At 38.8% G+C, this 11,543-nt stretch overlaps 1 protein-coding gene across 19 annotated transcripts in view; it reads right to left on the bottom strand.

Moving 5' to 3' along the window:
* Erc2 (ELKS/RAB6-interacting/CAST family member 2) overlaps nt 1–11,543 on the bottom strand; it is an 865,869-nt gene that overhangs the window by 480,452 nt on the left and 373,874 nt on the right. For all 19 annotated transcript variants that reach the window (XR_004116280.1, XR_004116279.1, XR_004116282.1 and 16 more), the window contains one exon: nt 8,949–9,116. Coding sequence is in view for 13 of the 19 variants with exons in the window: in XM_031362063.1 (XP_031217923.1) it covers nt 8,949–9,116 (168 nt within the window). In the remaining 6 variants the exon portion in view is untranslated. The remainder of the gene's footprint in view (nt 1–8,948; nt 9,117–11,543) is intronic.

Raw genomic sequence — 11,543 nt, 5'->3', positions numbered from 1 at the left:
AGGCAGGCAGTAGGAAGGCAGACTGGCAGGCTTATTCTCAGATTTTTTTCATACAGTACAAAAGAATAGTGCTAGCCACAGTTGAGTGGAGTCTCTTACTTCAGTCAACAATTAAGACAATGCTCCATCTTTCAGCTATAGAATTCATCTCCTAGAAACTCACCAAAATGCCCAACACAAAAGGAAGAGGAGGAGGTACCACTATATTTCCTCCAGGCTTTTTAGGAAAAATGGAGGTGATCCTTTGGCCCCATACATGTGAGTCCACAAGAAGGGTGATAGTGTAGACATCAAGGGAATGGGGAATGTTCATAAAGGAATATCCATAAGTAATGTCACAGCAAAACAGGAAGAGTCCACCACAAAACACGGAAGAATATATAGCATCACCCACCATGCAATGGGCCTCACTGTAAACAAACAAGCTAAGGGCAGAATTCTTGCCAAAGAATTCAGTGTGTGAACTGAGCACATAAAGTACCCTAAGGGCAGAGATATCTTCTTGAAGTAGGTGAAGGAGAATGATCAGAAGAAAAGGGAAACCAAAGAGAAGGGCACCTGGGTTCAGCTAACACACCAGCCTGCTCCATCCAGAGAACCATACTTTGTGAGGTCTAACAAAGAAGCCTGAGCTGCTGGAGCACTTTCCTGTGGAGTCCTGGCTTAATGGACAAAAAGAAATAAAGTACCTAGACTGTAAAGAGGTTCAAGAAAAAAAGTCAATCCTCCATAGACATGCCCACAGCCCACTCTAAAGCAGAGGCTCAACTGAGACTCCTTTCTCAGGTATAACTATATTGGGTCAAGTTTCTAGTTAAAATTAACTTAACCAGTATCATTGCCAAATACTCATGCTCGCGCGCGCGTGCGCACACCCACACACCCACACACACACACACACACACACCACAACATAATCATCACTGTAAACCACCTCGAAAGTCCTACAGAAGATGCATGGGAAAATGCTACATATATTGGCTGAGGTATTCAGAGTGCAGAGGTATTCCACTAACCTGTGTAAAATTCATTTAAGGAAACACTATCTCTAGGCAGGGGAAATAGATAGTCAAGATGACTAGGTAGGCCACATATAAAGGGAATGACTCCTGTGAACAGCTTTCTCTGTATAAGCATTATTGCAGGTATGACCTGCCTAACATACACTGATTAGCATCCCTGGATTGGATTCTACAGGTCCAGATGTATCTAGCTATCTCCCAGCTGTGGCAAACAAAAATTCAAATGTCACTAGAAAGCAGGAAAGGGGATTGAGATTATACTGCCTTAAACCCAAGACCACTACTATGGTTGCAGATCCAACCCCTGGTTTGCCAGCTGGTATCCTGCCTTCAGATGCAGAACAAGCTTGCATATACTACACCCTAGTTTAAGTGTACATTTCACTGCAATGAACAGAGCCAAGGCTGGAGGTGGTAGGTGTGGGAAGAGCAACAGTCATCTCCTCCTCCAAGCATTATTATTCATGGATGGTTCCCTCCTGCAGCCTACATAGAACATATCATACCCAGAACAGTGAGTGGGTTTGACATTTCACTGGGGCAAGTGACTCTTCTCATAGATGACACTATTCTGAAGACAGAAGTAGACCTCAGAGAAATTTTTCCTTTCCCAAGTTCTCATTCATCAAAAGCTCAGTGTATTTTTATTGAAGGTGGGTCAACATGTGGTAAGAATTTTGCAAAGAGATGAAGTTATCTTCTTTATGAGCTCAAAATCTCTCCCAGACTGCAGTACCAGCTTAAAAAAAAAATTCTAAAGGATGTGACATAAAAATGAGCTCAAAACTCAAGGGTGGAGGTTGGAGCTGTTTAGAGGAAGGGTCTTGGATACATCCTGTCAAGGAGGCACATGTGAACATCAGAGGCAGTCCTAAAAGTCTGAGTCCCTATTGAGTTGGCAATGTGAGAGCAGACAGAGGAGCATGTGAGGCATCCATCAGCAGAGGTGACACCTGACTGCTCATTTACCTCTAGTTATGAGCCCTGATGATGTTTGCCTCCTCCTTTTGGCCTCCTAGGGCTGACACAGTTCTTAATTATAAAGAATCTTGTTCTAAAACCAATTATTGTGGTTTGAGATATTTTTCCTATGGATTTTTATGGCTTAAAGTACTCAGAAGTAGTGCTGCTATATACACTACCAAGCAGTATGCTGTTGATAGCATGTCACATGCAGTTGCATAAAGGGTTGTTAGGCATGAATACTTCCCTACCAAGATTAGGATATCTGCTTCCTGACAACAGGAGATCTCTCTGTCTCTGTCTCTGTCTCTGTCTCTGTCTCTGTCTCTCTCTGTCTCTGTCTCTGTCTCTGTCTCTGTCTCTCTCTGTCTCTCTCTCTCTCTCTCTCTCTCTCTTTCTCTCTCTCTCTCTCTCATGAACCTTCAGAACTGTAGAAGTTACTAATCCATGGAGAGTGTTGGTTTGAATAGGAATAGCCTCCACAGACTCCTATGTTTCAATGTTGGCCCACAGTGAGTGGCACTATTAGGAGTTGTGGTCTTGTTAAAGAAGTTGGTGACTGGGAATAGACTTTGAGGTCTCAGAAGCTCCAGTCTGGCCAATGTGTCTCACTCAGTCTTCCTTCAGCTGCCTGCAGATCAAGGTGTAGAACTCTTAGCTCCTTCTCTGGCACCATGTCTGACAGCATGTGATCATGTTTCCTGCCATAATGATAATGAACTAAACCTCTAAAACTGTAAGCCAGCCCTAATTAAATGCTTTCTATTATAAGAGTTTCTGTGGTCATGGTATCTCTTCACAGCAATAAAAACTCTAAGACAGAGGAAATTCAGTAAAAGAGTGCATCTTTACCCTTAAGTTTATTGTCTGTCAGAATTTTAAAGACAGTAATATCAAACATGGAGAATAAAGGTGCTGAAGTTAGGGGGTCCATACATACCATACACAGGAGCCAACTCCACTCACCCTTCCTTCCATTTTCCAAGTCAGAAGGCAATCTACATATCTGCTGCTTGTTTTTTCCTCACTATATAAAGTACCCCTGTTATGTACATTTACAGTGCTCATATAACTGAGACCTAGAATGAAAATGGATATTGAAAATTTACAGCAAATTCTTGGGTAGCAAGTTTATGCTCTAAGCATCCATGAGCTTCATGGCAATTGAAAACTGATGCAGTTTAAATATTGCTACCATGTCCTACAATCATGAGTATTATAGATGCTCCAAATGTACAGTGTCATCAATGTTTTTTAGCATTTCCTACAAAAACTCAATAGTCAAGTAACACTTCATCAGCTGAAGTTGTATCGAAGTATGGAAACAAAAGGCTATGGTTTTAAAACAAAACTAGTGTTTCCTGCCTTTGGTAAAATATCAAGTGGATATCCCAGTGAACATTCACTTACAAGCACAATTTTGTTTCCTAGTAAAATATTCTGTACCTTGGCAAACTATGACATCAGGGTCAAAAGTGCACCCTGAATGTTCCATTAAAGGTTGGTCAGAGGTGACCTGCCACTTGAGCTTCTCTCTTTATTCAGCTCCAGTGAAAAGAATATAGCCAGTTCTTCTAGCACAAAAACAGTGCAGATTGCCAATGATGTAATATTGCAGTTTTGACTTTGACGTGAGTTTATTATTATTCTGTACCAACACACCCTAATCCAAAGCTTATGCTGCTCTAATCTAGGCCTGCTCTAAAATAGATGTTTATGCTGAGTGTAGACAAAACTCTTAAGTATCCAGACCCAAAGACAGTGCATCATTGGCTTCTATATTATACCCACATTTTAAAAGTAATTCTTGGAGAATCTGATACATTTTCCTCTGCTTGTACTCATTTCTCACCCCAACTTCTCCCAGGTCCACCTCTCAATCCACAGCCACTCAGCACTGTGGGTTTTTTTTTTAACCCATCAGTCCAATTAGTCCTGCATCTACACTTTCGAAGATGTGGTCATCTATTAGAAGGTATGGTCCACCAGGCACTACATCCTTAAAGGAAAGTAACCCTCCCTCTCCGAGGAGCTATCAATATCAATAGCTCCCTAGCTGGGGGTAGGGTGTGCACCTCTGTACTCTATGCAGGGGCTTTGTCTAGCTTAAGTTTGCACAGGTCTGAGTCAGATCATGAACTGTGTTTATCACTTCGGAAATCACTTCTTGGTCACTATTAAGTTAGTGCTCCAGGCGGGCAGGCAGCAGGCAGCAGGCAGCAGGCAGGCAGGCAGCAGGCAGCAGGCAGGCAGTAGGCAGGCAGACTGCAGGGCTTTCATTGACTCTCCAAATATATTAAGAAACACTTAGTTAAAAAGAAACATGGGCTAGGGATGTATCTTCATGGACATAGTACTTGCCATATAAGCATGAGCAAAATTTAGGTCCCCAGAATCCATATAAAAACCAGGCATGTTAGGCAAAGAACCCAGGCAAAGTCCAGAATGCTGTGGCAACTCAGCTGAAAACCCAGAGCACAGGAGTTCAAGACAAGGAATCCCTGGAGCCTGGAGCACACAAGCAAGCCAGCGTAGCTGAATGGTAAGCTACAGTGAGAGGTCCTGCTTCAGTGTTTAAAATGGAGATCCATCAAGGAAGAAACTTGATGCCAGCCTTATACTTCCACATGCATGTGCACATATAAGTACACATGTATCTACATCTTCTTGTACATGTGACCATGTATATACACATGCACATGTACAATACATATATATTTGCAAAAGAAAAGGTAAAAAGAAAAAAATTAATGTGTAGCTGATAAACCCCTTCACATTTCCAAATCCAGTAAGTTCACGATTTAAACATGTTTTCTCAAGAAGATATGATACATAGTGTTGTTCTCAAGAAGATATGATACATAAATAGTGTTGTTCTCAATTTTAAAACTTCCAAACTTGAGCCAGACCTTTGCTTCTGCCTATTAGGGGAAGTGTAGAGAAGAACAAAAAATGCACATGTTAGAGCTACATGTTACCCAGGTGTGAAGTGGTGTCCCAGTGTCTTACCAACCACTATTGCCCTTATTACTCAAGAATGAGAACATACAGCCTCGACTCCTAATAAATGATGAACTGAGAGCTTTCGCCTCAGCTCACACCACACCTGGTGTCATCATCATACAAATTTGGGTCAAAAAAGGTGAATTTTATTCACTCAATTTGCATTATCCAATTTATTTTATCTTTTCAAACACACAAAAAATAAAACCTTGAACCTAGGTTACATGACCTTGGGCAGGCTTATTGTAAACCAAACTATTCCTTAGTTTTTTGTTGTTGTTTTTGTTGTTGTTTGTTTGTTTGTTTTTTCTTGAGGTAAATTCTTAGACCTAGACCAATAGTCAAAAGTAACTAAAACAGTGCATGGGACAGAGAACCCAATACTCAGTATTCAGTACATGAACATTTAGCAGATGCCAGTTTTGTTTTCATTCACTGCTAAGGATTTAAATAAAACCTTTCTTTCATGGCTCAGATCTAAAATGTTCCTGAAGGTCATATGCTAAATAAAGGCCTAGGCTCTAGCTGGTTGTATTTAAGAAAGTGGTAGAAATTTAAGGAAGTGGAACCTGGCTGGCTGAAGAAAGTGGGTCACTGTGAGCAACTAACTATGAGTAGGGTCTACTAGTCCCCAGCCCCTCACTCTCTCTGTTGCTGAGCTGTCATGAGATGAATAGCTTTATCTAGAATACTGTCCAGCTACCATGATGTTCAGCTTCACCTCAAGACTCAAGCAGTAGAACCAGTCAATCATAGAATGAATCCTGTGAAACTATGGGCCAAAGTCAATCTTTTCTCCCCTTGCATGATTTTTTGAGAGAGTTTTTCACAGCAGTGGAAACTAACACAATCTTTTTGTGAATCTTTAGAATACACTCTTGCTTCTGATGTTGTAACAATCTCTGCTGGTCCCACCTGCTCTGATCAGTCCCACTCCTGATCAGCCCCACCCCCTTCCATGGTGCTTAGCTGTCTCTGCCCAGGTCTCTTCTAATCATCTTTATTAATTACCTAGTACTTAATATGGGAATATACTTTTAAAAGTTCATAAATAAATTATCAATACAATCAATTAAATACCCATTATCTTTAGAGAGCTAGACAAAAGCTTGGTAACACTTTGGTAAAGTTTCAAGAATTAATTTAGCTTTAATTTGTTTGTAAAATGTAACCCAGTGTACTATTTAGGTTTCTGCCCCAGGATAATAGAACAGGGATACATCAGAAAGAGACTTTTCCTGTTCTCTAAGAGTAAAGAGTAGAGAATTCATTTATGGAGTAACAGAAACATAGGAAGGTGAGGGGTGTAGGCCCTAGGAATTCATTGATAAACCCATCGCAAACTACAGAAACATGTGTCACCTCTCTTCTTTGTGCAGCTCATTCTCCAGTCAAGTTGGTAGGCATAGATTTTTCTGACAATAGGTGATAATGGTAGACCCTAACCTTAACTAATCAAATGCTCCTGTTCAGTATTTTAACTCTGGAGTAAGTTCATTCACTCATTCATTAAATGTTTATTGAGTAAATATGCCTACATGTGCTAAAAATACAGCAGTGGAAAAAATAATAAAGCCTTACATTCTAGAATATGATAGTATCAATTGAAAACTTTTAAAAGGTATATATTTTCCAGATGGTGATAAGTTCTATTTAGAAAAATAAAATTATACATATAAATCAGAGGGATTTGGAATATGTACATGGTATTTCATATGGGAGGGAGGGATTCAGTCCTATGATAAAGAGCCTCTCAACTGGGATGTTCAAGAAGCAAAAGCATGAGCTATGTGAATGTTTATAGTTGTTCTGTCTGCTACAAATACAATGAGATTAACATATGTAATTTTACATTTCTTAATCATCTCAATAGACAGTAAGATAACAAGTAACAATAATTTTAGCAGTATATTTTATATAACTGATACACCCAAAACATTTTCATAAAATAACAGAAATTATTAAGTGCTCTTACATGTACTTTTCTTGAAAAAACCTTTAAAATATAATATGTCATACTTAAATACATAAAATATATAAGTCATACTTATAGCTCATTTCAATTGAAGAGCTTAGCAGTTGATAGACAGCACCATGGGTCTGGAGCCAGTGTCCTATGAAAACTGGAGTCCTATAAAATGTCAGCATATGAGAGAGTATGTATGTCTCTTCAGAAGAATATACAGCCCTTATTTATTAATATAGCATGGGCAAAAGGAACAGAATAGGAGGTCAGGAGTTAAATTAACTAGGGTTCTATGACCTTTGCAAGAACTTCCACCTGTTAGTTCTGGCCACCCTTCTTGACTTAATGATCTACTATTACTATCTTAACATTCCTAATTTGGGAGCAAGGGATTCCATGTTTTCATTTATACTGAGACCTATAAATTATATAAGTGGTTGACATGGGAAAGTTCTGATTAGAGAGTGACTTAAATTATTTTGACATCTAAAAGGAAAATTCTAGTTTCCATGTTAAGAACAGGATGTAGGAACCACAAGTGTAGATGGGTATAAGAAAACATCTAAGGTAATGATGCTATAATCCAGGTAAGAGATGGTGACAAATGACACCAAAGGGAGAAGCCAGTTATTCCCATATGTCTGCATTGGCAGCATCACAGTACCACACTGGCTACAGTGGCTTCCTGGCCAGCCAGTTTGCTGCTGATGGAAGTTTCCATAATAGCTACCCCTGGATCAGAAAGTCCTGTATATCCCTAGTATTTTGGTCTTTAGAGGAGAGCAGGGTTATGAAACAGCTCTTCCTCTCGCTGACCTTTTAAAATAACAATAACAATAATAAGGAAAATGCTGGGTACCAAAAACTGTATAACATAGACAATGAGAACTCTCCAAAGTAAAACTATTATGACGTCACAAATTCAAGGTCCCTAGTAGAGAATGAAATGGACCATTTAAAGAAAAAGAAGAAGAGAAGGGCCCTGATGAAGCTGAGCATCTTACTGGATCACTGTAGTAGAACCCTTGTATGTTCTCTCCAATGATTCCAACTAAGTATAAGTTAGTTTCACATAAGAAAAGACCAAAGCACTCCAAAGAGTCCACATGGATTTGAACATTGCTATGGTCTTGGTGTGGTACCCACCATATATATGTTAAAAACTAATCACCAGGGTATTAATAGGTGAAGTCTTTAAGAAGTGATGGTTAAGAGACCCATGTCCTTCAGTGTGGGATTAAGGACCTTATAAAAGGGCAAAGGGAACTAACTCAGCCTTTATGCCTTCTGTCATTGTGTGAATGAAGCACTTAACCTGGAGGAGCGTGCAATGAGAAGGCACCATCTTGAAAGCAAAAAAACATTTATCCAGGGCTCGTTAGCCTCCAGAACTATGAGAAACTAAATGCCACTCTTCATAAACTCCTCAGTTTCAGATGTTTGCTATGGCAATAGAAATGGATAAAGACAACAAGATGTGATCAACCAAAGTCGATGTAGCTACAGAATATATCTAAAATATGTCATTAAGACACACTCCCTAAAATACTTATCAGCTTTCATAATGAAAAAATTTAAATTACCACTTTGGAATTCATATTTTTCATCTACTTATCTTTCCTGAGTTCCTTAGCCTGAACTCAGGGCCCAGCACATGCTAAGTACAAACTCTTACCACTGTGCTATAATCCCTAGCTCTTAGCCCCACAGGCCTAAGTTTTAGACTTGTATATAAATTGGTATAATTCCTCAGTGATTATGATTGCAGATTAAAAAAACAAACTATTTGGTTCTTGGGTAATCAAATAGAAACCACACAGATCACACTAAAAATAATATAGTACAACTATTAGTAAATTAAATATGAGAAAGTAAAAAGTTGATAATCCTAATCTAAATTTTCAAAAGATACTTTATCTTAGAAATCTCTCTGAAATATCAGACACATATTTGGCAACAACTCTCACTTTGAAGGGGTTGTATCAGCTACTCACTTTTTTTTGAAGAACATTGATTTTCCTTTCCTTTACTTCTAACATATCTTTCATGTCGCGGATCTCTCCGGCTAGGGTCCCCTTCTCTTCGGTGAGGTCTTGGAGCTGTTTGGTTTTCTTATTGAGAAAAGATTCTTTCTCTTCCAGGCGTAATCTCAGTGCATCTACCTGAGATGAGGACAAAGACAGAAGGGTTTGGTTTTGCAAAGAGGTTGTCAATAATCAGTGCTATTCTCTGTACAGGGGTGGCAGCAGACAGCACCTGAGCAGAGTACAATTAATTCTGTTCAAGAACACCTTGGTGGGGAAAAATTGCTCTGAGGTTAGGAGCACTAACTGGGTGTTCTTTCAGAGGACCCAGATTCAATTCTGGTACCCACATGATGATTAACAACTATCTCCGAGGTTGTTAACTCTGAGAGATCCAACACCATTTTCTGGCCTCTAGAAACACTGTGTGTACATGGTACATGGACATACATGTAGGAAAAACATCCAGATACATAAAATAAATATATAAATCTATTTTAAAGTCACCTCAATGCATTTTGACAACCTCCAATCAACCATAAATTGCTGTTGTTCGAATAGTTGAACAGTAATACTTTCTAAAAATTCTATAGAGTTTTCATGAAATAAGGCACTGCAAAATAGTAGCATGTTCCCATGTTTGTTTCCCTACTTATGGGAAAGAATATGTTTGTTTAGGGTAGTGAACAAGGCATACGAATTCTTCCACATGAGATCCTGGAGAAGGAAAACATTGCTCATGCCTTGAAGGATCATCCAAGAACACGGAGAACACAAAGAACATCTGGATGAACAAGATAGACACGTAAGGAGGCTGCTAAATTAGAAAAATGCATGGGGCCATGAAGAAGCTATGCTGCCAGGGAGCAAAATAGACATCCTCCACTTGGATGGTGACTGCTTTCCAAACACTTTTTCAAAACAAAGAACACCAAAGAATCCTCATTTTTACCTGAGTCTAAACATTAAAAAATCAAGACTTATATTTTTTAAATGTTATTAATTAAAGGAAAAACATAAGCTTTATGTATTTTATCAGTGTGTATTTATATGTGGTATGTTACATGTTCATGTGATTGTGTACACATGTATGTGAGGATGCATGTGTGCATATGTATTTGAGCATGTGGAGTCTCCAAGCTGCTGATAAGTGACTTCTTTAACTGTTCTTCACCCTGGTTTATTATTTTTTTCAGACATAGTATTTTGCTAAACCCACAGCTCACCAATTCAGTTATAGTGATTCACCAACAAGCCCCCAGGGATCCTCTTGTTTCTGTCTCCCCAGACGTGTGATTACAGACATCTGGCTTCTCCTTGGGTGCTGGTGTTCCAAATCTGGGTCCTCATGTTGCATGACAATTATCTTACTGACAGACTCATTTCCCAAGCCCCAGGCCTTATGGGTAATTTAACATTCTGAATACCATTCACAAAGTAAGCTTCATTTTTAGACTAGACAGCTCAGATCAAGTCATAGAAGAAAATCACCGAAGTATCAAAAGTACAAATATCAATAACACAAAGAATATGAAAATCACTTGAAATTAATTTTGTCTTTTCAGATTCTCCATTATCAATTTCTACCACATTTTCACTCATGTTTACAAATGCATGCTGTGCCAGTTTCTAAGAACTACCATTACATACCATAAGAAGGTCTAGTCATTATCCGCAACCATCTACAAGTTTCCTAGGAGATTCTGTGCTAAACAATGATATCTAATACATTACTCCCAAGGCATTCATTTTCTCAATTGAATGTTAAGAAAAGACTAGAAACCTTTGCTAAAAATTATTGTACTGCCATGTCCACAGACATAAATGACTGCACCTGAATATTTCTGTCTGTTTTAGATACAGTTCTATTGCTGTGAGGAAATACTATGACCAAGGCAACTCTTATAAAAGAAATCACTTAATTGGGGAATCACACCTCCCCCAACAAGGATACATAGTTTAATCATGCCAGAGTTTCTATCAGCTGGGAACCAAGCATTCAAATCTATGAGCCTTTGAAGGCCATTCTCATTCAAACCACCACATTATCACTCTACAATTCTTAGATTGAAATCAGTTCCCCGATGAAATAATATTAAAGGGGGAGGGATAGAGGAAGCCTTGAGAGAATGTGTAAAGAGCAGAAGACATGAATAAATATGGATTATTTGACATGGACATGACCATGGCACACCATGTTTCATGAAGAAGGGACAAGTTTGGCTACTTGGGAGGAAATGGGAGAAGTACCAAGAGATGACAGGAATGAAGGTGTATTCCCCTTTTCACTTTTTGTTTGTAAAGTCTTATATATGATTCCATAGGAATCATTGTTTTACATACTGACTGTGAGCAGATACATAAGGCAGAGAATTACCAAAGCTCACCAAACTATATAGCTCTATAATTTATACTTCAATATATTTAAGTTTGATATTTCAACCAAATTGAAAAATATGAGTATTTAACTGAGAATTGAAAAGCATACCATTCTCTTATTCCACAAGGAACTCAAGAAGAAGGAAGACCAAAAGGTGGACATTTCATCCCTTCTTAAAAGGGGGA

This window comes from Mastomys coucha, unplaced genomic scaffold (assembly GCF_008632895.1).
Source record: "Mastomys coucha isolate ucsf_1 unplaced genomic scaffold, UCSF_Mcou_1 pScaffold9, whole genome shotgun sequence".
NCBI classification, from domain to species: domain Eukaryota; kingdom Metazoa; phylum Chordata; class Mammalia; order Rodentia; family Muridae; genus Mastomys; species Mastomys coucha.
This window is presented reverse-complemented; position numbering and strand designations above follow the sequence as displayed.